The 23,492-nt window shown below is 37.1% G+C and overlaps 1 protein-coding gene across 1 annotated transcript in view; it reads right to left on the bottom strand.

The window, feature by feature from the left end:
* LOC108974361 (uncharacterized transmembrane protein DDB_G0289901) overlaps window positions 1–21,493 on the bottom strand; it is a gene marked incomplete at its 3' end in the record, with an annotated part of 224,825 nt that extends 203,332 nt beyond the window's left edge. Inside the window, 1 exon segment of the mRNA XM_018942128.1 lies at window positions 20,686–21,493. Coding sequence (XP_018797673.1) covers window positions 20,686–21,181 — 496 coding nt within the window. The 5' untranslated portion in view covers window positions 21,182–21,493.
* Between the last annotated feature and the right edge of the window lie 1,999 nt (window positions 21,494–23,492).

Here is a 23,492-nt window from a genome sequence, read left to right as displayed (position 1 = left end):
ATATAGATATAGATATAGATATAGATATAGATATAGATATAGATATAGATATAGATATAGATATAGATATAGATATAGATATAGATATAGATATAGATATATAGATATAGACGCCAGCATCTCTTCGCCAAGCAGCATGCACCTCGGCTCTCAAGGCTATTCCAGAGAATGCCTTCCGTTTTCGAGCCACATTTTGTTCAACTATGAGGCCCATTTCTGGCGCAATGGGTTCGTAAACCCGTATTTGAGACTAAGAGCGATCTAAAAAGATTCAAGAGCTGCCATTTCATCCAGAAAAAGAGACGGTTTGGTGTGGTTTGTGGGCCGGTGGAGACATCGGTCCATATGACTTCAAAAATGATGCTCTCTGCAATATTTGGTTTCAACAAGACGGCACCATTCCCCACACATCACATAAATCAATGGATTTATTGAGAGAACACTTTGATGAGCAGATAATTTCACGTTTTGTGGCGGCCGATTAGCCGCTATCATGCTGTTAGACTTTTTCCTGTGGGGATATATAAAGTCTAAAGTGTATGCGGACAATCCCTCTTCGATTCAGACCTTGGAGCAAAACATCACATGTGTCATTCGACAGGCAACTGGCTCGAACGAGTGATCAAAAATTGGACCCAATTGATGAACCCTCCGAGCTGTAGCCGCGGCCAAAATTTGAAAGAGGTAATATTCAAAGGATAAATGGCAAGGAATGTTCTTTTGAATGAAATTTATTTGAAGTTTCTGTTGTTTTTTTTTTTTCTTTAAAAAAGTAGGGAAATTCGAGGATTACCCTTTATATATAAATTTATTTTAATTTCGGTATTAAACCAATGGCTCGCCCTTCATATTTTATCTATATAGGTGAATATAACACATTCCCATCCCATAGTGACTCATCGGTGCAACCAAACCTTAAGTCCGCCATTTATTTTCCACTCATCTGCACACAAGAGTGAAAATTCACCTGCCACTGCAGTTGCTTACAACTATGAAATATTAAACAGTTATCTCCATATTATACGCTGCATCTCACTTGGCACATTGGCTATATTTTATTGTCGATAAAGGTGAAATTAAATGCCAATTCTATATTCTTAAAATGTAGTAAAGAACACAAGTGCCAGCGGGCACAAGCAGGGTGCACAGCAAGACTTATGCTCACAGCTGTATGGCAAGCACTTGTGTGCAGTTTGTTTGCACTCGCATAAGACTGCTCGCTTGCCATTCGGACTTTGTCCCAGATTAATAAATTCCCGCGTTCAATTTTTTTGCCAGGCAATAAAGCACCACAAAAATAAAAGCAGACTCTCTTTGACTCCTGGCAGCAAAGTGGAAGATTAAAATTTCAAATTCAACTCACTCGCCGTTGCAAGTGGTGCGCAAACAAAGAAAGCAGGTACTTTATGTTCTTCGTTGATAAAGAAAAGTTTTACCGCATTGATCCGACTATGCGAGAGTGTGTGTGTGTGTGTGTGAGCAGTGCAATGTGAATGTCAGTGCAAATTAGTTGAGCTGAGAGAGCCAATCAATAGCGACTACTGTTGACTGTCAATTTAGTTTCGTAGATTTTGCTTGCAGCGCGCTTTTCGTGCTCTTAAACCAAGACATGAAAAATATCTGTTATCTGTTTTGAAAAGCTAACTAATGGTTAAGATGAGTGGCTTAGTTAGAGAGTGAATTTAAAAACGCCAGTGAGTCATTAGTGATCTATCTCAACACTTTTTTGAAACAACGCTCTTATTGCCAATTGATTTGATCTTTAAGAAATAAAATGTTATGTTGGCTTTTGCTATCAATTGTCAGCAGACTAAACGATTATTCTTCTTTTTCTTTTTTACTGGCGGAAACGCCGCTTACATGGTTGTGGCCGAGTTGACAACAGCGCACCAGTCGTACGAGATACCAAGTGCAGCCAGGTCCCCCTCCACCTAATCTCTGCAACGGAGTGGAGATATTCAATTTTTTCTGCTTCCACCGTTGCATACAGAATCATAAAAAAAAAGCTGTTAAACTCCAGTTTTTACTCTCAGATCAATAGTGTGTTCATCCATTCAGGCAACATGACTTAGCCAGCGTAGCGCTGTCTCTTGATTCGCTGAACTATGGCAATATCGCCGTACATCTCGTACAGCTCATCGTTCCATCGACTGCGGTATTCGCCGTTGCCGAAGGGTAAAGGACTTCGTAAACCTTTCTCTCGAACACGCATAACGTAGACTCATCAGATCAGCACTATAAAGCAGAACGGAAATGATGAGAGACTTGCAGAGTTTGGTCTTTGTTCGTCGAGAGAAGATTTTACTTCTCAATTGCCTACCCAGCTCGAAATAGCACCTGTTGGCAATAGTTATTCTGCGTTAGACTTCTAGGCGAACATTGTTTTTGCTATTTGTACTGCTTCCAAAATTGACGAAATTATCTACGATTTCAAATTTATGACTGTCAACAGCCACATGTGAGCCAAGAGTCGCGAAATCCATGACTGTTTGTTTGATGACAAGAGATATTTTGTCTTGTTCTCATTTAAAACCAGGCCCCTATCCTTCGCCTCCTTGTCCAGTCTGAAGTCCTTCCATTTTGTACCATCTATATTTCCCTCTGCAGCTCGTATCACCCAGTATCCCAGTCTGAGACCACGCTTGATATCGAACGGCTCGGAGATGTTCTTCCCCATCCTGACGGAGCTTATAGGGTTGAACAACGTCAGTCAGCCGTCTTACTTTTGAGAGACTGCCAAGGTCAAAATCGTAGAATAAAAGCAGCTACTTTTTTGGGCAGCGGATATCAGCGAAGAGATGTATGTGTCGATCTTAACGGTTTAAATAAACTGGAGCAGAAACTGAAGTTTTGTTGTTTTTGTTCAGGAGATGAGAACACTTTTAATCTAGAAGACTAAATTTAACTCGGACATCACGATCACCGTTATCGCGCCATGATAACCGACTATTTGATGTCTGAACTTGAAGCTCCTGATCTCGGCGACATTTGATTTCGACAAAGCGGTGTCACTTCCCACATATCGCATCAATCAATGGGTTTATAAAGATATCACTTCGGTGAGCAGACTTAAGACTTTTTCCTGTGGGAACATTTTAAGTCTATGCGGTCAATCCGGCTGCGATTCAGGCCTTAGAACAAATCATCAGGCGTGTCATTGGCCAGTTACCAGTCGCACTACTCAATCTAGTCATCGAAAATTGAACTCAACGGTTGGATGAATTGAGACGTAGCCGCGGCCAACAAGAGATATGCCAAAAATGTTCTTTCGAATGTTCCTCATTAAATTTGAAGTTTCTTTGTTCTTTCTTTAAAAAAGTAGAGAAGCTTGAAGTGGATCACTAATCGACAGTGCTTGCTCCGATTACACAGCGGTTTTACATAACTAACGTAAAGCAAGTTCTCCAAATAATAATCAAGACTTCGTTTGGGCATTGCTCAGTGAAACTCAATTGAAATTTAAGGTTATAATTTAAGTAAAAGCCCAAGCTTTAAGACATTGTAATTTTTCATTTTTTCATTTTTCATGCGACAAAAGTGAACTCATAGTGAAATTTATTGACACAGAATGTAGGCATATTCACCGCTAGGCTTCAACACTTAAACTAATATTTAAAGGTTAACGACTCGCCTATTTCTGCATTGTTTTTATGTGCGCCTCATTTTTTTATGCTTTATTTTTGTTGGCATGACTTACTTACTGTGTAATATTTTTTCCATTTTAGTAAATATTTTTTATGTATTTATATGTATATATATGTATACAAATATATATGTATGTACATATTGTTTATATAGTGCATACACATTTGGCTTCTCCGCTTGCCGACGCCTTTGTGTGCCAAGTTTTCTGCCGTTATTTTAGGGTTCCAAACACTTTTCACCAAAGTGTGTGAAAAGTAATAATTTTTGTGTACTTATATATGTATATCTATGTTTTTGCGTGTTGATATAAGTATGAACATATAAAAACGACCTGTTTTCTTTGGTGTTAATACGAGAATACTCTCAGCATTTCTTCTTCTGCTGCTTTTGCTTCTTCAATTGCTGTTTCGTGCACTTTCAGGCAAACATAAAGCAAATACAAACTTATATATACATATGTATGCATGTAAACATGTATGTATATGATAGGGGGCGCCAAAACCAGGACACCTTAAATACTCCACAGACCTCTGAGCACATCAGTTGCAAATTTTACCTTCAGATTAGTTGAGAAGTGTTATTTCTAATCTCAAGTAACGGATAGGGGGTATTTGATATTGTTAGTGAAAACTGATTTTTTTACGTACTATTTCTAGGGAAATTTTTTTCAAACAGCGATATTTACAGATTTTTTTAAGAAATATTTCTAAGGGAAATTTTTTCAAACAGGGATATTTTCCTCCTGAACCTCTAAATACTAAAAGGTTCAAAAGTGATGAACCTTTGATGAGCTTTTTTAATAAAAACTAGTTTTTTACATGATATTTCTACGGGATATTTTTTTCAAACGGAGATATTTCATTCTGATACTCTATACGGATATACTATAAGGTCCAAACATAATACTATTTTTAATAAATACTAATTTTTTTTTAGAAGGTTAAAAAAGGATATTTTTAATGAAACCAGAAATACCACGTTTCTATGGGATAGTTTTCCAAACTATAGATAGATTCTAAACTATATGGTCTAGATTCTAAAACCTTAAAAAATAATGATATTTTTATTGAAAACGAATTTTTTAAAGTAATATTCCTATGGGAATTTTTTTCCAAAAAAAGATATTTTCATTCTGATATTTTATATCCTCAAATGTTAAAAAATTATTATAGTTTTAATATTATTTCATTGTGTTACGTTATATTTCTAAAGAAAATTTTCCGAACGGGGATATTTTCATCCTTATTCTCTAAATATTAAAAGGTTCAAACATAATGATATTTTTAAGAAAAACTTATTTTGTTCTTCTATGGGAAATTTTCCCAAACAGGGATATTTTCATCAAAATGCTATAGCTCCTGAAATGTTTAAAAATTATCATATTTTTAATGAAAGAAAAATTTTTTAAAGAGGTATTCCAGGGGGAAATGTATCCAATCAGGGATATTTTCACACTGAACCTCGCAAAATATTCAAAAATATTTATATTTTTAATGAAACCAAATTCTTTAAAGTGCTATTTCTATGGGAAATTTTTCCAAACAGGAATATTTTCATAAAATAGTTGCATGTTAACTCATATTTTAAATTTCATATTTATTTTTTTTGGCTCACATTAATATATGTATATAAATATATATGTACACACATATGTGCACATACATAATATACACAGTGACAAATGTATCGATGTTCCAAGCATTTCGATACTTTCATAACACTGACTGCTTGTTGTTGTTGTCCTTTGTTGTTGATTTTTATTGCCATTACTTGGCAAATGTACAAAATGCGAAATGCAAAATATCTCGGTTTGTAACCGAAAATGGCCATAAATTTCTTGACGCAATTTGACTAGGCACAACAACACTTTGGTTTGTTCGGTGAAAACTTAATTCCAACCCATGGCATATGTAGTGCTATTGTTATTGCTTCTTCTGTTGTTGTTGTTGCGTTTTGTTGTTGACACGTCGGCCGGAAATGTTTGACATTCTGCAAAAATGCCTAGCAAACCGAAATAACTTTGTCAACTGCCACGTGCTGTTGCTATTATTTTTGTTGTAATACACAGTTTGGTTTGTAATTTTTTTGTTATTGTTGTAGTGGATTTAAAGGCGTTAATAAATTTGCTTGCTCGTGAATTATGCTCGTCTAAATTAGAGTTAGAATTTATTGCTTGTGTGCATTGTGGTATTTTAATAATTTATTTGAAATTCCTTTTTCAATGTCCTTTGGTGCGTCCACTTTTCACCGACGCTGTTAAGGCTAGAAGTGCTTAATTTATATTTTAAACAATAAATGATTTGTCATTTTTTATTTGTAAATTGGTTTTTCGTCCTTAGATAGATAGATAGTAATTTCAAATTAAAGAAGTTTAGTAAATCTGTTGGTTCTCTTACCGAATTTAACTAACTCCTACTTCTTGCGGTCGCGAGGCAATCCAGGAGGATATGCTCTATTATTTCTGCTCTTGGTCACAGAACCGGCATAGATCCGTGGAGTGTAACCTTATTCTGTACAAATGACACCACAACCTTCAGGAATCTATATAAAATCACACCACAACCTCGCCTATCGAAGACCATATATTTGTTGCCAGTGACTTTTCTATTGGGCCCATCTTCTTTCCGTTACTATACTCGTAAAGTGTCGTAGCCCACAAAGAAGAACGGTTTATATTGGATTGGTTGTCATAGCTTCTTTCGCCAGGAGACCGGCTAGCTCATTTTCATTGTTGTCTCTACACACAGAAATCCATGCTAGTAAGGTATTATTTTCAGTGGCAACCCTGTTAAGCATGCTTATGCCAGTGAGTATCACTGAAGATGACAATTCGTTCCCCATGATCGGTTTTCTTTTGAACACATCTGCTAATGGAAAAGACCTCAGCCTACAAAATGTTTGGAAACCTGACCATTGGCACTGACAGTCATTATAAAAAATCAAAGTCCGCATCTTCTAACAAAGATTTCGAGAAAGTCTGGATCCTCTACTGAGATCTTAAGAGAAGGGGAGATGTGAATAAGGATTCAAATCTGCACAAGACTAGTAACTGGATTTTAACTGAATTAAATCGTTTCTGAAAGCACCCAAATAGAAATGTTATGGTTTAGAATAAGTATTTTTGGAAACTCTATTATGTTTACCGCTGCGTGCCCAGTCTATTTCGTTTTCATGTCATCAAATTATTATACCCTGAAGAGGATAATTTAAGTATACCACGCACTTTGTAGCATCCTTAAGAAAACATCCGAGACCCAATAAAGTATATATGTATATATATAATAGATAAATGGTCTTCGTAACAAACTGAGTCGATTTAGCCCTCCCATCTATCCGCTTGCCTTTACATTATGGTGTAGTTTTCGAGATATTGATCCTAAATTTTCCACAACCTCTTTCTAATCAAGAATGTTTTAATCTATCGGAACCACCGATATCGGCAAACTATAGCATATACATTGCTACCATGCAAACTGATCGATCAAACTCAAATCCTAGTATGGAAAACTTTTCTATTTACACAAATGAGGAAATCCGACACAAAATTTTTTTAAAGTCAACACTATAATCTCCGAAAAAAATGTTCATACAAACTGGTATGGAATATTGTAGATAACGCTAAATGACCTGCGGCATTCACGACCTTTTAACTCGTGAACGATTTTCAGTTTTGAAACTGGATTTTGAGTATAGAGCTAGGATTTGGTAGAACCCTGGGCTGGTGCTTTCGGCATTCTGAAACTTGAGTATAATGGAGTGGCAGTCATCAGAAATGGCTGACATTTTAATGTCACAACAGCCTCTATCCCGTTAAAAGCCTTTCAGGCCTCAGAGTACGTTTTCTCCCCTCACTTCGTTATTAAGTTGGCGTGGTCAGTGTAAGTTGAGTCTACGCCTTTTTTGCGCTGGTCGGCTCTGAACATATAGCCTCATAAAGGTGTGCGTTAACCCTCGCCTTAGACTCTGAGAGGGGACCCTTTTTATATGGACAAAAAAAAAAAAACAAGAACATGGACGTTGATGTTGACGGAAAGTAAAGAAGGGAAGTGAAGTGATTTGGAAACGCTACCAAGATCTATCTCGGGTGGGGCTGCCGCTTCTGGGGTGACGAAACCGTCGCTGGCGAACTGCAGCAACAAGACCGAAACCTCAGTAGGAATCTCTTAATCAGGCTATTCTACAAGCAATAATTCTGGCATAGCCGGTGGAAAACCGCGGCAAACGATGTTGGTAGAGTCTTCATACGTAGCGGAATCGCCAGCACTAGCAAAGGACTCTTTGCTAGAATCCTCTACAAGAGGCAGAAGAAAGTCAGCACTAGCGAAGGTGCTAATACACTCAAGGAGTACCAGCGGTTAAGCAGCAACAGTCGCATGAGGGACAAGCCTCCCTTGGCAAAAAACTGCGAATGGCAGCTACGCCGACCTTTAGCTTGACGTGTACGCAGAAAAGAAGATGGTGCCACCTTCCGTGCAAAATGGAAGAGAGTGACGACGGCTATCTCCTCACTCTCTCTAAAGTTGGTCAAAAAAAAACCAAGCACCCCAAAAATGTGTGAGTGCCGGATGGCACCATGAACTTCATAAGCTGCGATGAACGATCGGCTCTCCTATGTAAGGAAGCAGTCTCTCAAGTGGGGAAGATATGGAGGAAAGCCAGATTGGAGGCTGTGGACAAAGCGGACCGTCCACTCACCCTACCAGCTGAACCTCCCTCAGCGTAGCCTATAGCTGTCAAACAAAAGATCGAAATAAGTTCTTGAATGTAATCTTTTTTGTTTTGGATTTAATTTGCCCTTCGTAATGCTAATTATCCCCTAGTTGCTGTTGTTGCCGTACTATTGTCATTGAATTGCCGCTTTGGCTTGTTTATTCTACTTATTTAAATATTTATGTTCACCGGCAGCTGCGCATATGCGAGATAAATAAATGAAAAATTAAGTCACCAAAGTGCGTTAAAAACGGCAAAACCAACAACGAGCATGCGATAATCCCTAAATAAACACACCCAACAACACAAACATATGCTTGTCATGTACATACATCCTTAAGCCGAACCACACACAATATTTGTGCGTACATATGCACATATCTTACATACTCACACACAGATAAGACATATATTTGCTGCTGTACACCCACCTGCTACACAAATAATTGGCGTTAGCCTGCAGCTGTTGTCAGATTGACGCGGGGACAAGCGCTCTGCAATACTTGTACACATTTGAATTTCGGGAATTCTCAGCTAACACCTGACAGCCCCCCTTTGAGCACACACACAAACAGCTTCAAAACCACTCACATACATATTTACATTAATATTCTATTAGATTTGCTCGTGTAGATTACAAGATGGCAGTCCATATGTACTATGAAAATTTGTCCGCCATTCTGGGTTTTCATTAGAATCGCAAACTGTTTTATGCATTTGAATGTGTGGAGATCTTTAACTACATTCCTGTATATATGTCGTACATATACATTTTCACATCTACAGCTCTTTTTCCTCCCCTTATATATGCAGACATACATATATTAATATATAATATTAAATGGATGTAGTTTTCCCCGAATATTTCCATAATTTTAATTAAATGCTAGACTAAAAGCTCTCTGAAAGGAAGAAAAGAAAAATTAACAAAAATAAAAGCAAAAGGCAGCCCCGCCAACATTGTCGATTGTCAACGCCTTTTGGAGCCAACAATGTGCAAAAAATGCGGCAAAACAAGCGCGAGAATTAAAATGAACACGTAGGGTACAGCCGAGTTAAAGATGCAACCGAATTTATACTCAGGCTTAGTTATTAACTGCTTTTGCACCAACAAGTTTTCAAACTTGTTGAGATATGTTAGCCAACATAACCTAACATATTTCTTACTTAGCATCTAAGTAAACTCGTATTAACTATTTCTCTACCAAAATCTTGAACACCTTTTGCTAGCAAGTAATTTACCCGTTCTAAAATAAGTTTACGCGGCGCTGAGGTACTTCACCATCCTTTTAGCAATAAATTTGGAAGAATACCTATACTATAGAATGACGAAGCATTTTTTTCCATATGATTCCGTTGAAGCTGATTCAGCTGTCTGAGGATGAGCTCTTTATCAGCCATGCCTTGTGTCTTACAATCACACGACACTGGCTGAAAGGCTACCAATTTGTTCATTAAATGTAACTACTAGATTTTATTTCATACTTGCATATCTATTTAGCCCCATCATTCAAAGAACAAATGTTTAAATTTAATCGTTTGACGGACAGTTAATGCGTGAAATACGATCTTTTGAATAACGCAAGTTTCATTATTTAGAAAGCAATTGATAAAACGACAAACCGATTTAGTAGGTAGTTTACTCTTTAAAGATATGATAGGAATGTCTTAGACAAGATTATGAATATTTGGTTATGCGAAAACTCGGTCCAAAGTGGGTGGCGCGCAGGCTGGCAATCGTGACTCGACTTATGTCTCATTCTATGCCTATAGATCGCTCCCTAATATTGTCTTCCCTTACAGGGAAGAGTGGGAAAGAGGCACCTTGCTTGAGCGACTTAGGAATAACCATCTTAACGGATGTGTCTAAACTAGATAATCGAGTGGGAGGTGGTTTCTATCCAGCAAAGTTAGATACTAAAATCACCTTCCATCCACCAGACCTCTGCGCCTTCTTGTTCTGATAAGGAGTCTGTTCATGACTTTAAATATATTTGTCTATACAAATAGCAAATGGCTTTGAAATCACTAAAGTCTCAGCGAAGATATAGAAAGAATGCCTTGATCTCTTAGTAGATCTAATACACTATTTTGAGAGGAATTTCAAAACATAGTAATATTCCTCGTAACTGTAAGGCATATGAAATAGCCACACTTGAACTAGACTCCCAAAAAAGGGGAATTTTTATGCCCCCAGCTACTTTTATTCGACAAACCTGGTATGACTATTGCTGAGTCTCAGTGGAATCAGTCGTTAACTTACTCAACAAGCAAGCAAATGTAGTATGGATAGGGTATGGACCGCCCATAGCAGCTATTAAAATTCAAAAATACTAGCATAAGAAATATAGTCAGAATGCTAACAGATAAGAATGCCACACAATGACTATTATAGATGCCGCCAGGAGGTTAAAGAATAGGAGACTATAAAAAATCTTCTATGCGAATGCAAAGCTTTACGTAGGAGAAAAATTGCCACTTAAAGTCGAGAGTTTATTGACAATGTTTCGGAAGTTGGCTATATACAACTTCTTCTATTAATAAACTTCATCAAAAGCACGAGGTGGTACAAATGTGACATATTAGACAGGATTTGATAGGATAAGATTAGGATTTGAGTTCCGTTGGCTTCACAATGGGTTACCTAAAGACCTATCGCATCGCCAGACATCCACTCTACCTTCCTACCCACCTGGTCACTCATTCATCGTATTCACGGATCTAAAGCTAAGCCATAATAAAAGTCCCAAAACCTAAATCTTCTAGATGAAAATTGGTTCTGGTCGGAACTCCGGCATTCCATTAAACTTTGAGTGCGGAGTCAAATTTCTATGTGCGATGTGTCTTGGTTCGATGTTTACGATCCGAAAACTTAGGAACAATCGGTCGAATATCGTGGAAAAAGTGAGCCGAATCTAAAGCCGAAGAATGCACATCAAAGCAGGTCTAAAATCAAGCTTGCGTTGACAGTTTTCTTCTATTATCGACGTTTGGTACACGCCATACCTTCCAACTGGCCAAACAGTCAACAAGATATACTATTTGAGTGTTATGCGTTATTTACGTGAATCCTTGCGTAAAAAGAGGCCGGAGTTATGAGCCAACTCTTCGTTTATGCACCACGATCATGTACCGTCGCATACTGTATTGATGCTTCGTGAGTTAGCCGGCAAATTTTTAATACCAAAATGTTAAAGAACAGATGAAAGATGGCCTATAATTCCCGACCGCTGTGTTACTATATAATAAACAACCTTTACATCAAGGAAAAGGCATGAAGTACCTTTAAGCAACACATTGCGCTTGGGTATAAAAAGTTTTCAAACTGTTATACGAATAAGGTTGCTCACAAATATTTGGAATGTGCACAATTTCAATAAGCGCCCTGACATATGCCTACATAGTATAAACATAAGTATTATATATATGTATGTAAAAGAGAAATATTCATGGCAACTAAAATTTCAATTAAATGCGAAAGTACTTGGGCATTTTTGGCCGATGAAGCCATGCCGTCAAGTTAAGTTAATTTAATGTAAATATCGGCAGGGGCGCGACCGTAGCAGTTGCAGGAAGGGTGAATATAAATGGCAGCGGACGTGTGCCAATGGCGATTTTGGAACAGAGATTGAGTATGCATTAGACTGATTAACTTCCACTACGTTAATTAATACGGCAAATACAACTTCTTCGAAACTAGCGTGTTATTTATATATAAAGCTAAATATTTGCTACTAAATGTTAGGCATGTCCGGGCATTTAGATATACATATATACATATGATGTGCATATATGTTATGCTTATTGGTAATTATTTCTTTTTTGGGGTGCTTAGTTGTAAAGGACATCCTACAGTCATTGCTTTTAAGGGAGTTAAAAAAATGGAAAGGTCAGGCGCAATGACAACTATTTCCACAAAAACTCTGGAGATTATCCTCGAAATCCAGCCAAAACATATTCAAGTGAAGTATAAGGCAGTGTTCACGGCTAGCCAGCTCGTGATTTTAGGCCATTGGAGCCAGACTCGGCGCCACTAGACAAAAAGAGTGAAATAGGAACAGGTGCAGGTTTCATCTGTTGCAACCCATACTTAGTACATAGCTTCAACTAAATAACTACAATACAGTCTTTCAGCCCGAAATTATTTGCATAACAGAGTTTGAAGTGGGCTTGGTTGATTCCAGCAAGTCTATGAAGCTTTTAGTGGACAACCAGAGTCTCACTTATTTAGGCAAACCTAACTCAGTAGATGAATCGGTTAATATCATATGGTAGGTGCCCGGTCATATAAGAATAGAAGAAAATGAAAAGGCTGGTGGAGGCACAATTCCTCTAAACTTACTCAGACGGAATATATTCCACAGCTCTCAATGCTCTAACTGAAGAGACATGGGGCGGCTAGTATGAAAAAAATTAGGTATCTTCCGAGTTGTTTAATAAGACTTAATTTGGTAACTGGTTTCGGACTAATGATAGCCTAAGTGCGGTCGTCTTCCTTTTCAACCAACCAACCAAAGGGTGGTTGAAATCAACTCGAAAAATCTCAAAAAATTATTTTTCGTTTTTTTACCAATTTTCGAAAACGACAGCTAATATAAACATGATAATTGGATCTTCTACCACAATTTTTTATTAATTAAGTGGCTTTACTTTCCTCGATTTTAAATTTTTTTCCCCATTTACAAAATATCCGAGAGAAAAAATCACTTAAATCTGTAAAGCTGAAGCTTGATTTAATATAAAATTTTTCAAACAGGTGGCAACCATTCCCAATAATACTTTCTTAAAAATTCCAATATTTTAATTTTAAATTTTTAAACTGTTGGCAACCCTTTTCACCACTTTTTTTATATTTCCTCAATATTCTTTACTTTGATACTTCATCTATTTACACTGTTTAACTTTTTTAATTTAAACAGGTGGCAACATTTCGTATTAGTAAAGCTCGTAAAACACTTCACTGTGATTTGTGGTGTTTTAGCCATTAAAAATTTTTTATTTAAAAAATTAAACAGGTGGCAACCCTTTTCACCCCATTTTTATTTTTTCCCTCAATACTCTTTACTTTGATTTGCGAAACATCATCTATTTAAACTTTGTTTTTATTTAAACAGGTGGCAACTCTCTCACCCCATTTTTATTTTTTTTTCTCAATACTCTTTACTTTGATACTTCTTCTATTTAAACTTTTTTTTTATTTAACTTAAACAGGTGGCAACTCTTTTCACCAGTTTTTTATATTTTCTCAATACTCTTTATTTTGATACTTCATCTATTTATACTATTTATTTATTTTTAATTTAAACAGGTGGCAACCTTTCGTATTAGTAAAGCTCTTAAAACACATTTGTGGTGTTTTAGCCATTTAAAAAATTACACAGAAGGCAACTCTCTCACCCCATTTTTATTTTTTTCTCAATACTCTTTACTTTGATACTTCTTCTATTTAAACTTTTTTTTTTTTTATTTAACTTAAACAGGTGGCAACCTTTAGTATTAGAAAAGCTCTTAAAACACTTGCCTGTGATTTGTGGTGTTTTAGCCATTTAAAAAATGTAAACAGATGGCAACTCTGCTCACTTTATAATATGCTTTCTTATAACTCTTCCTTTTAATATCTCTATGGTACTATAATACCAATTTAATAAGTTTCAATTTTATAGCAATATGACAACCCTTAAATTTAAGAACAGTTGTGCCGCGGACCGCAGTCCTTTATTTATGCTATCAAAATTTTGTACACAAACTGTTCAAACAACTGGCAACACTCTATATTTTCTTTAGTGAAATACGTATGATCTCTCGAAAAAACAAATATTTAAATCGTTAGAGAGATACCACTCTTTTGCAAGAACCCTAAATCATACTCCCGAAAACTCAAAAGTATGAACAAAGTTTTCTTTAAATTACGTTTCTCCTTCGCAGCCTTCAATAGTTTGGCTTAAAGTCCGCACAAATCCTTATCTTAAACGCCTGTGAGCTTTAGCTTTAACTTCTGCTAAGCATTCACCAACTATAAGTACATATTTAACTATTCAAATTAAGCAGCATAATTAAGTAATTGTCAAATTAACAAAAGTTTTCCCTTTTAGTATAAACAATGCTGCAAATGGCCGAGATAAAACGACGTAAATAAGTGCGACAATTTGTATGCTAATTAAGTCGTTCAAAAGCTTCATATTTTAAGAGGGTTATTTATATGTATGTATAGTAGTATGTCGGTAAGAATTTGAAGCGAGGATTACTTTGATATTCAAATGCAAAGGGGAAAGTGAAATTGTCTACGGAATATATTATACGTATAATAACTGAAATTATGAAAAGAGCTCGTGCTCCTCTAGCTTTCACTAATAATCTCGCGAAGAGCTTTTTGATGCCTTTAATTCGAAGGTTTTAATGAACCTAATGCTGAAATAATTATTCTATACAACTACACTTTCATAAAAGTGAGGTTATAAATACGGTAGATAAATTTTTATATAGACAACGGTAAATTATGACCATAGGCTTCAAAGCTGGTTTGGCAATTTTCAGGAAGACTACGACAATTTTCGCTGAGAAAGTTTCAAATTTTATTTTTTTTTCGCTTTGCTGAAGACATCTTTATCCAAAGTATTGCCAGGTCATTCTCCACCATATATTTCCAACGGAGTGGAGATATTTTCTTCCTCTGGTCTTTCGGCGGATACTGCGTGGAATACCCTCAGAGCTGTCGTGTTTTCACTCGTACTCTCGTAGCCACTAACTCTTAATTCGCTAAAGTCAATATCGTCGTACATCATGTACAGCTCATCGTTCCATCGGCTGCGATACGAGTATTTACCGTTGTCAAGGCGGAAAGAATCATAAATCTTCCGCAGAACCTTTCTCTCGATATAACGTCGACTCATCCGTTGTTGACATCGTCCATGCCTCTGCATCGTATAGAATTTAATTCTCAATTGCCTACGCAGTCCGAAGTAGCACCTGTTGCCAAAAGTTATTCTTCGTTCAATTTCGGGGCTGACCTTCTTATTGGTGCTATTGCTGCTTCTAAGATGGACGAAATTATCTAAGACTTCCATGTTATGACTGTCAACAGTCGCGAATTCGAGCCAAGCGACAACGACATTAAGTGTTGCCTCGTTCACTAGCCGACCCCGGTTGATTCACTTCTTTGTCGTACCTCGAAAAAGCAGAAGAAGCAGCGCGGTAGTTAAGGCCAATGATGTCGATGTCACCGGCGGTTGCCAGTACTTCTCTATTCAGATCTGCAACTCGAATTATTTTCTCCAAGAGTAGGCTGAAGAAGTCGTACAATAAGGAATCGTCTTGTCTGAAACCTCATTCGACTTCAAAGAGATCGGAGAAGTTCTCCCGGATCACGAAGGAGCTTTTGGTATTGCTCAACATTAGTTAACACAGCCATTTGAGTTTTGCGGGATGCCTGATATAAACTTTTATGCGATGTTGATAATGCTGTTTCCACAGTAGTTGGCGCTGATTGTGGGGTCTCCCCTTTGTGTGGATTGGGCTGACTACTCTTAAATTCTAATCGTCGGGAATGCTTTCGACCATGCTCTAAAAAGAAGATTCTAAAGTGCCTCTGATACTTACAACCCAGCAATCATACAAAAATTCATCTAGCTAAAAATGTACCACAACTTCGATGATATTTAAGGATACTTTAAACTCCTTACAGTCGATTTTGATTCTAATTTAAATGCTGGGCCGTCTCTGGGTGTAATGTAAGGTCGAATCCTAACGACAGTAGATCATATAGTTATACGAAAGCTCCTTCGACAAAGATAATGCATATTAAGTCCCTGCCTAGCAGGGATTGACGGCCAGAGAGGTTCGCTATGTGTTTGGTAAGATTGGCAGCGAATCAGTTTTTATGAGTTTCTTCTCTACGGCAAAACTTTTAGTTCAGAACTGCACTGTCGATAATTGGAACTCTTGACGAAAGCTATCGCACAAAAGCTACCAACTTTGTTCAAAATAAGAGAATTTGTGTTTCATCAGGACAACGCCAGATCATACCCACCGATGAGGACTCGCCAAAAGCTATGAGAGCTTGGGTTGGAGGTTCGAATGCCATCACTTATTAGTGCGGTTCTGGTAAAAAAAAATGATTACTACCCGTTCCTGTTTATAACGAATGATTTTGTTGGTGAAAATTCGACCCAGGAGAAGGTCATGGAGTTTGGCGGTCTCAGTTTTTTTGTCTCTAAAGATGCGCGCTTTTACGAGAGTGTTTTACAATATGTATTTAACTTAAATCAAATTACTCTAACTATGCCAAATTATACCTTCAATTTAATGCCAAAATAATGGATTTCATTTTATTAGACCTTATCTACATATTTTAGCAGAAATCTGCTTCTTCTTAAACATCAAATTATATTCTCTGAAAAAAATTTAGCACTTTCGTAGTATGTAACTGTAAACAAATTACTTTCCACCATTTCCAAATTTCAACAGAAGCCAGTAATCATAGTTGTTTGGCCTCCCAAAGGCAAATACGGAATTCACTGGAAAATTCTAACCTTATTTAGCCATTATAACAATACACTATCAAAATAATTAACGTTGCAGCGTACGAAAATTCTCGGAATCAGCTAACGAACAATATGATTTGTGCGAGCTTAATGCGCCGGTGTCACTGCAAAGCCTCGCAACATGGAAGTCGACGAATGAAGCCAGCCGACAGGCAATGAGCCAAACGGTCAATCCACAAATGAATTATGTTTGCTAATTCGTGTTACTCCCGTGGGTGCCAAAACAAAGCAATAACAACAAACATATAAAATTAAATTAGCTTGTAGAAATGACTCAAAGTATCAAGCGTTCACCGGCCGTCACTGCGCACCCACTCTCTCAACACCTCGAACCAAAGCCATCACAACTTGTCGAAGTGAGCAAGGAACGCGTTTCATTACACTCACCGCAACAATTTAGGGCCCATTGAGTTGTTAAAAAATTTTGTGATTTCTGAGTCAGCGGAAAAAATATGCAAAGTAATCATTTGTGGCGTAATTACCATGGCTTTGTGGTGGGCGACGAAGGGCGATGAAAAAGAAGCGCAATCAAGTAGAAATGACGACGGTGTTGTAAAGGAAAGCCAATGTCAAAGCTCGCATGAATTTACAATTCAATTTTGTTTTATTTATATTTTTTAGGTAACAGTTGACAGTAGGCATGGAAGGAAGTCATGGCAAAAGAGACAGCAAATCTAATTGAAATAAAAACGCACAAATAAAAGGAAATTAAACTTTTTTTATATATAGTACATTGGATCGAACACCCAACACTTACATTTGTTGGCCACAGTTTAAATTGGAATTCTTATGACTATAAGCGGACTACACGCCACAATTCCTACAACAGCCAGTTGTTCGGAGATCGAACACTGTTTGAATCAGTAAGTATGTGAGAAATAAAAATAAGTTGAGTAAGTAAGAAGAGTGGATATCTGACGACACACTAAGACCTTTAGGAAGCCAATTGTTAAATAAAAGAGTGTAAATCGCGCTCAAATCAGTCGGGAATGACTGATGATTTATATTACCATATGAACCAGAATTATTCATTCATATTTTTCAAACAATTTACCTTCTAAGTAATTCTAAAGGAGATCTACATATTAGAACTCTATAATATCACAGAATTTTTTTTTTTTTTTTTTTTTTTTTTTTTTTTTTTTTTTTTTTTTTTTTTTTTTTTTTTTTTTTTTTTTTTTTTGACCCAGATCAGGGTATTCTAGATCCCAGATAGAATATGTAAGAAATCAAAGCGGAATCGATATATTTATGTCCGTATGCCTGTCTGTCTGTATATAAGCAAAATAGTCCTTGAGCTCTTGAGCTAAGTATCAGAAAATGCCTTTTTTACCTAACAGTTGCTCATTTGTCGGAACGACTATAACATATTGGTTAGTTAGTTTAGATTAGATTCGTTGGCTGAGCCAGATATAGCACTACGACTACTATGTTCAGTGCTTCGTAAATCCATAAATGCATAACTCCTGCATGCGATCTTACTAGTCAGCAAAGCGTTTTGTGGTCAATACAATTTCTTTTTTAGACGTTGAATTTCTATTCTTTGGTGAGCTATCTAAAGGTCTAAACTCCCCACGTGTTTAAGCTTGATCTCGCAAACGCGAGACAATCAAAGAGCTGCCGTTCGGTATAATTCTCAACCTTATATCATGTTCATACCGACACTTAATCACACGATTTCGGCTGTTGAGTGGTATATCCAACAAATCCTATAAATTTATCAAGATTTCGTCATACAAAAATGACGGTTCTAAATCAGGTGTTTAATTTCTATTCTTCGGTAAGATATCTGAAGGTGTGAAATCTCAAGTGTTTAAGTCTTGATTTAGCAAACGCGGAACAATAAAGGACGAAGTTTACAGGTAAAGAGCAGCCTTAAAGCAAAAAGCTAACTGAATCTTTTACAATCGATCTTGGGCCAAAAGAATCTTGCGGCAAAATATTGGGAAAGCGCCAACCCAGCTCCTCCGAAGTCCTGCTATCCAGTAATAGAACACACGAGGACAGGAGAGCACCGACGGGTTTCTTTCTACTGATAGCTGGCTAGGATACTCTTCCTTACCAGCTCATCAGCTATACAGTTATCTGTCATTCTTCTTTGGTCTGGCACCCTTACTATTATTAAAGAGGAAGGAACTCGATGCCATTGATGACGAGAGTAGACATTCCTTAACCAGCCCTGAAGTTGGTATAGAGAGTTCTCGACAATATACCCCAGGTAAGGTAAACTTTGACCCAACCGTAAAGAAACTATAGCGCCTATCCACCAGTGGCTTTTATCTACATACAATTCTCTCGCAGATATGTTGGCACATAAAAAGCCGCAAGAATTTGGTTTGGCGACTCCATTATCCAAAAGATCCAGCAAGAGGTCAAAGCGTGCGAGGCTTTTCGAATATTCAGACGTAAGTTCTTACAGAAACTCAGAGTCTGAGAGCAAATCAGTGAAATCAAAGTCAAAGTGTTTCTTGTTTGAAAGAAAATTATACCTTTCTTTAAGTTTATAAAAACTTTTTCGAAACCTTCATTCAATTTAATTTAATTTAATTTTCAATTCATATACATCTTCATATACATTTTTTTCATTAAAATATGATACGCTTAAGATAAAACTACGAACAGATAGTGAACCTAAATAGGTACGGTTATCATGAAGAGACCCCGTAGTTTAGAAATAAGAAAGAAAAAAACTTCTTCTTCCTCCTTGTCCAAAAATACTCCCAAGAGATGTCATACAAACAAATATGTCAGCTGTCTGGTAGTAATAATAATTTTTATAAGTATTTCTTAACCTTAATTTTGATGTTACCTTTGCTCAGATCTGCCTTATGTCTAAGAAATGTTTTTAATAAAATTTTAAAGTAGTAAATGCTCACTGACTTCTCGCAACACTAATTGATAACCCGCGATACTCTTTTCAGTACTTTTTTAGCGTACCAAATAGTGTCTGAACTTCGAACGCACGAAACCACCTTTTCAAATTCTATAAGACACCACGAAATAACTGCGCTGTAATTCGATAAACTCTTTGTGAACCATGAACCACAAATTCAATTACGCATTAGTGTCAAAAACCCCGTTAGAATAGCGAATTGGGTACAACACATTTAAAACTCGGCTTAAGAGAGCAACGAAATGACAATCAGAAAGCTGACAGCTGTCAAATAATTCGCAACAACCGTTTAACTGTAAAATAGAAATAGGTAAGGAACAAACTTTAGCTGCAGGGAAATGTGGAAATGAGAGGGAAAAAAAGCAAAGATAGGTAATCTTCGTACAGGTGTCGGGTGAGTGGCGCAGTCATAGTTGTTGAGACACAAATTGATACAACAAATTCACCGAACTCGCGAAGCAAAGGAATCTGGCAAAGATTATTTAAAATGCGTAACACAAGAGCGGCAATAACTTACTCGAATACTGGTGCGTAAGCATTTGCGGTGCTGGTTGGTGTGGTTTGGGAGGGAAGCAAAGGACACCTTGGTTGACGGCGTGCAGTAAAAGCAGGGAATCAAGGGCACGCCGCTGACAGCAGCTTATGAACTAAGCGTGGCGGGCAATGCCAGTAAAGCGCATACATACTAAGTCGATATATAATATATACAGGTACATAACACGTCGACATAAGACACAAGATAGCACAGAGCAAACGAAATACGCGCACATAAGGCAGTTTGAAAAAAAAAATAAATAAAAGTTTTCGAAAACAAAACGAAAAATGAAAGAAACAATCAAAAGGATAACGTACAAGTACTTAGTTGTTGTATGTATGTATGGGGCGCCACGTACTCACCTTCATCTTCGCCCAATTCTCCCAATTCACCCAATTCGCTCATATCGTTGAACTCGGTTATTTCCGCTTTATCGCATTGCTGTTTTACAGCCGCCAACGCCTTCTCGAGTATGCCACCGTCACCCTCGTCACGTGAGGCGCTACGCTTGTTAGCATCACCGTTACTTATAATTGAATTTGATTTCGAGTGATTTGTGAGATTGTTTGACGTCGCCGTAGCCGCCGAACCTGCCGATGCTGCGGACGTGGCTGACACGGCAGAAGCTGCGGATGCTGTCTTTCTGGTTTGACTGCCAGCGCTGCCACCACCAACCGCCTTCTGTTGCTCCGCCAAATTGCCATTCTGCTCGCCGACACTCACAGCGCCGCCAACATTGCCATTGCTGGTTGCGGTGTTGGCGGCATTGGTGGCCTCGACAGCGAGCTCACCCTCGCCATTAGCGCTGCCAGCGTTGCCGTCTTTTGTTTTCAGCTCTTGACTGGTGTTGCAGCCCATTTCGCGTGCGCCTTTTGGGATTTCACTTAATGTTTCTCGTTTTTTTTTTTTGTGCTTTCTATTGCTAGTGTTGTTGTATGGCTGCCGGGAAGTGTTGGTTGCGGTCGTTAGTGGGAGCGATGTAGTAATTGTATTGTTGTTGTGTTAGACTTTGTTGTTGTAATTTTAGTGGTTGTTGTTTTTACTTAAGTTTGTGCTTTTTTGTTTTTGTTTTTGTTGTTGTTTTTTGTTTTGAATTTTTGTCTACTACGCTATGCTGCGGTTATAACTGCGGTGATGCGCGCTTAGCTGCGCTGCGCCCAGAGAATGTGTGTGTTTGTGGTTTTAATTTTAAACTTCCGTCACAGTTTCAATATTTTTGCATTATCAAAATTTTATTTTGTTATTTTACGCTTTTTTTGCGGCAAACTTTATTAATTTACTTGCAGAGAGGTGGGAGCAATTTTAGTTTGTTTTTCAGTTTTTTTGGTATATTTCAGAGTTTTTATGAAAAATAGCCCGACTTTGAGGTTAGGTGCGCATAGAAATAGATTATATGCATTAAGCGATAATTAGATGTACAAATTTTTATATATTTAACGGTAAATATTTTAGTGGATTAAAATATATAAATATATTTATACATCCTTATGTAATATTATTAGGGTGGGTAAAAAAATTATTTTTTTTTACACCCATTAGTGAGCTTCTTCAAGTATGACCGATTAATTGGGAGCATCCTCTGTCTTGCAGTTCTATATTTTATTTAACATCATGTGGAAAACTTCCAATCTCGTTTACAACTACATATGTACTTAAAAAATTTATAATTTCAATTTTGTGGAGCATTTAATTTCATACAAAAACCATGAAACTTTCTTAGAGGTATCTACGAACCTATTTTTTTGAGTACGAAACGAAAGAAATTCGCAATTTTTGACCCACCCTAATACATACACAAAACATATATTTAATAGTTGCAGTTTTTAAAAATAGTTACTTAAGAGAAACATATGCACATAGAGGGTGTCATTCAAACTCTTTTATTAATTGCAGGTGAACACGCATGACTCTTGGCAATTTGCTTCATGCGACACAAAAAACTTGTATAAGACCCCGCATTATACTATTTTAATTCCGCTTATTCAGCTTATCCGAATGAACTTGAGAAATAATCGTGGTATTCTTGAGCAAAAGCTCAAACTAAACGATTTGAAATCCCAGCAAACAGACAACAGAATCTGTTTTGGTGACTTCCGGTCTACTTTTCGTCCTCAGTAACTTTGCGCTTCAAAAATGGACCACTTCCTTGACTTTTTATAAGCAAATTACAGTTATTAATGTGACATTACACAAATTCGATACAAAATCGAAATTGTGAGACTAAATTTCACAAACCAATGTTTTCGTTAGCTTGCTTCATCTGCATTGTTACACTGTTGTTAATAAAGAAGTTAATATTTGGTTGTCAAAAATGTCTTGCGGTATTTTTATTGCATTTCCAATTGTTCATAAAATTTTTTTGATGACTCATGCCCAGCTCTTGACCGATGCTACGGCTGCTACTATGCCGGTCTCTTTCGACCAATTCAGCGATTTTATCGCAATTTTCGACGACAGGCTTTCCGGAGCGTGGCGCATCTTCGACCACCTCTACACCAGAACGAAAACGTGAAACCATCGTTGTGCGGTGGAAATGGAAACTGTACCGGGTCCATAAACTGCACAAATTTTATTGGCGGCTTGAGATGCATTTTTGCCTTTATCGTAGTAGTATGTACTGTAAAATATGCCGTATTTTCTCTTTATTTTGCTCCATGTTTGCGACGCTATAACTCACAAACGACTTAAAAGAAACGACAATCAATCAAACACGTGTTAGCGCATGAAATGAGATTTCCAAAAAGGTATAGCATGACCCGATGAAAATTCTGTTTTCGATCTTCCATCATCAACAGGACGCCAAGCAAAAAATATTCCAAAAAAAATTCCGTTAAATGTGAAGCTGAATGTGAAATAGAAGAATTTTCCACTTCGTCGAATGAAGAGTTGTTCACCGAAACTGTCTTTGCTTCTATATTGAAGCAAACGACATAACGTATTACGAAAATGCTATCGAAAAGTTGGGAGATCGCTATAATCAGTGTATCAACCTTGAAGGGAATTATGTTGATGGGTATTAGAGCTTTGGTGCTAACGAAATTGATTTTTCTTGTTTTTAATACAAAGAAATCAAAACAGTGTCCAAACTAGATACACATATTCCATTAGTCTCAACTAGGAGCTATTATTTTATTAACACATAATACAATTTTTATAAATTTGTATTTTA

This window comes from Bactrocera latifrons, unplaced genomic scaffold, assembly GCF_001853355.1.
Source record: "Bactrocera latifrons isolate USDA-ARS-PBARC rearing strain unplaced genomic scaffold, ASM185335v1 scaffold_111, whole genome shotgun sequence".
NCBI classification, from domain to species: Eukaryota; Metazoa; Arthropoda; class Insecta; order Diptera; family Tephritidae; genus Bactrocera; species Bactrocera latifrons.
This window is presented reverse-complemented; position numbering and strand designations above follow the sequence as displayed.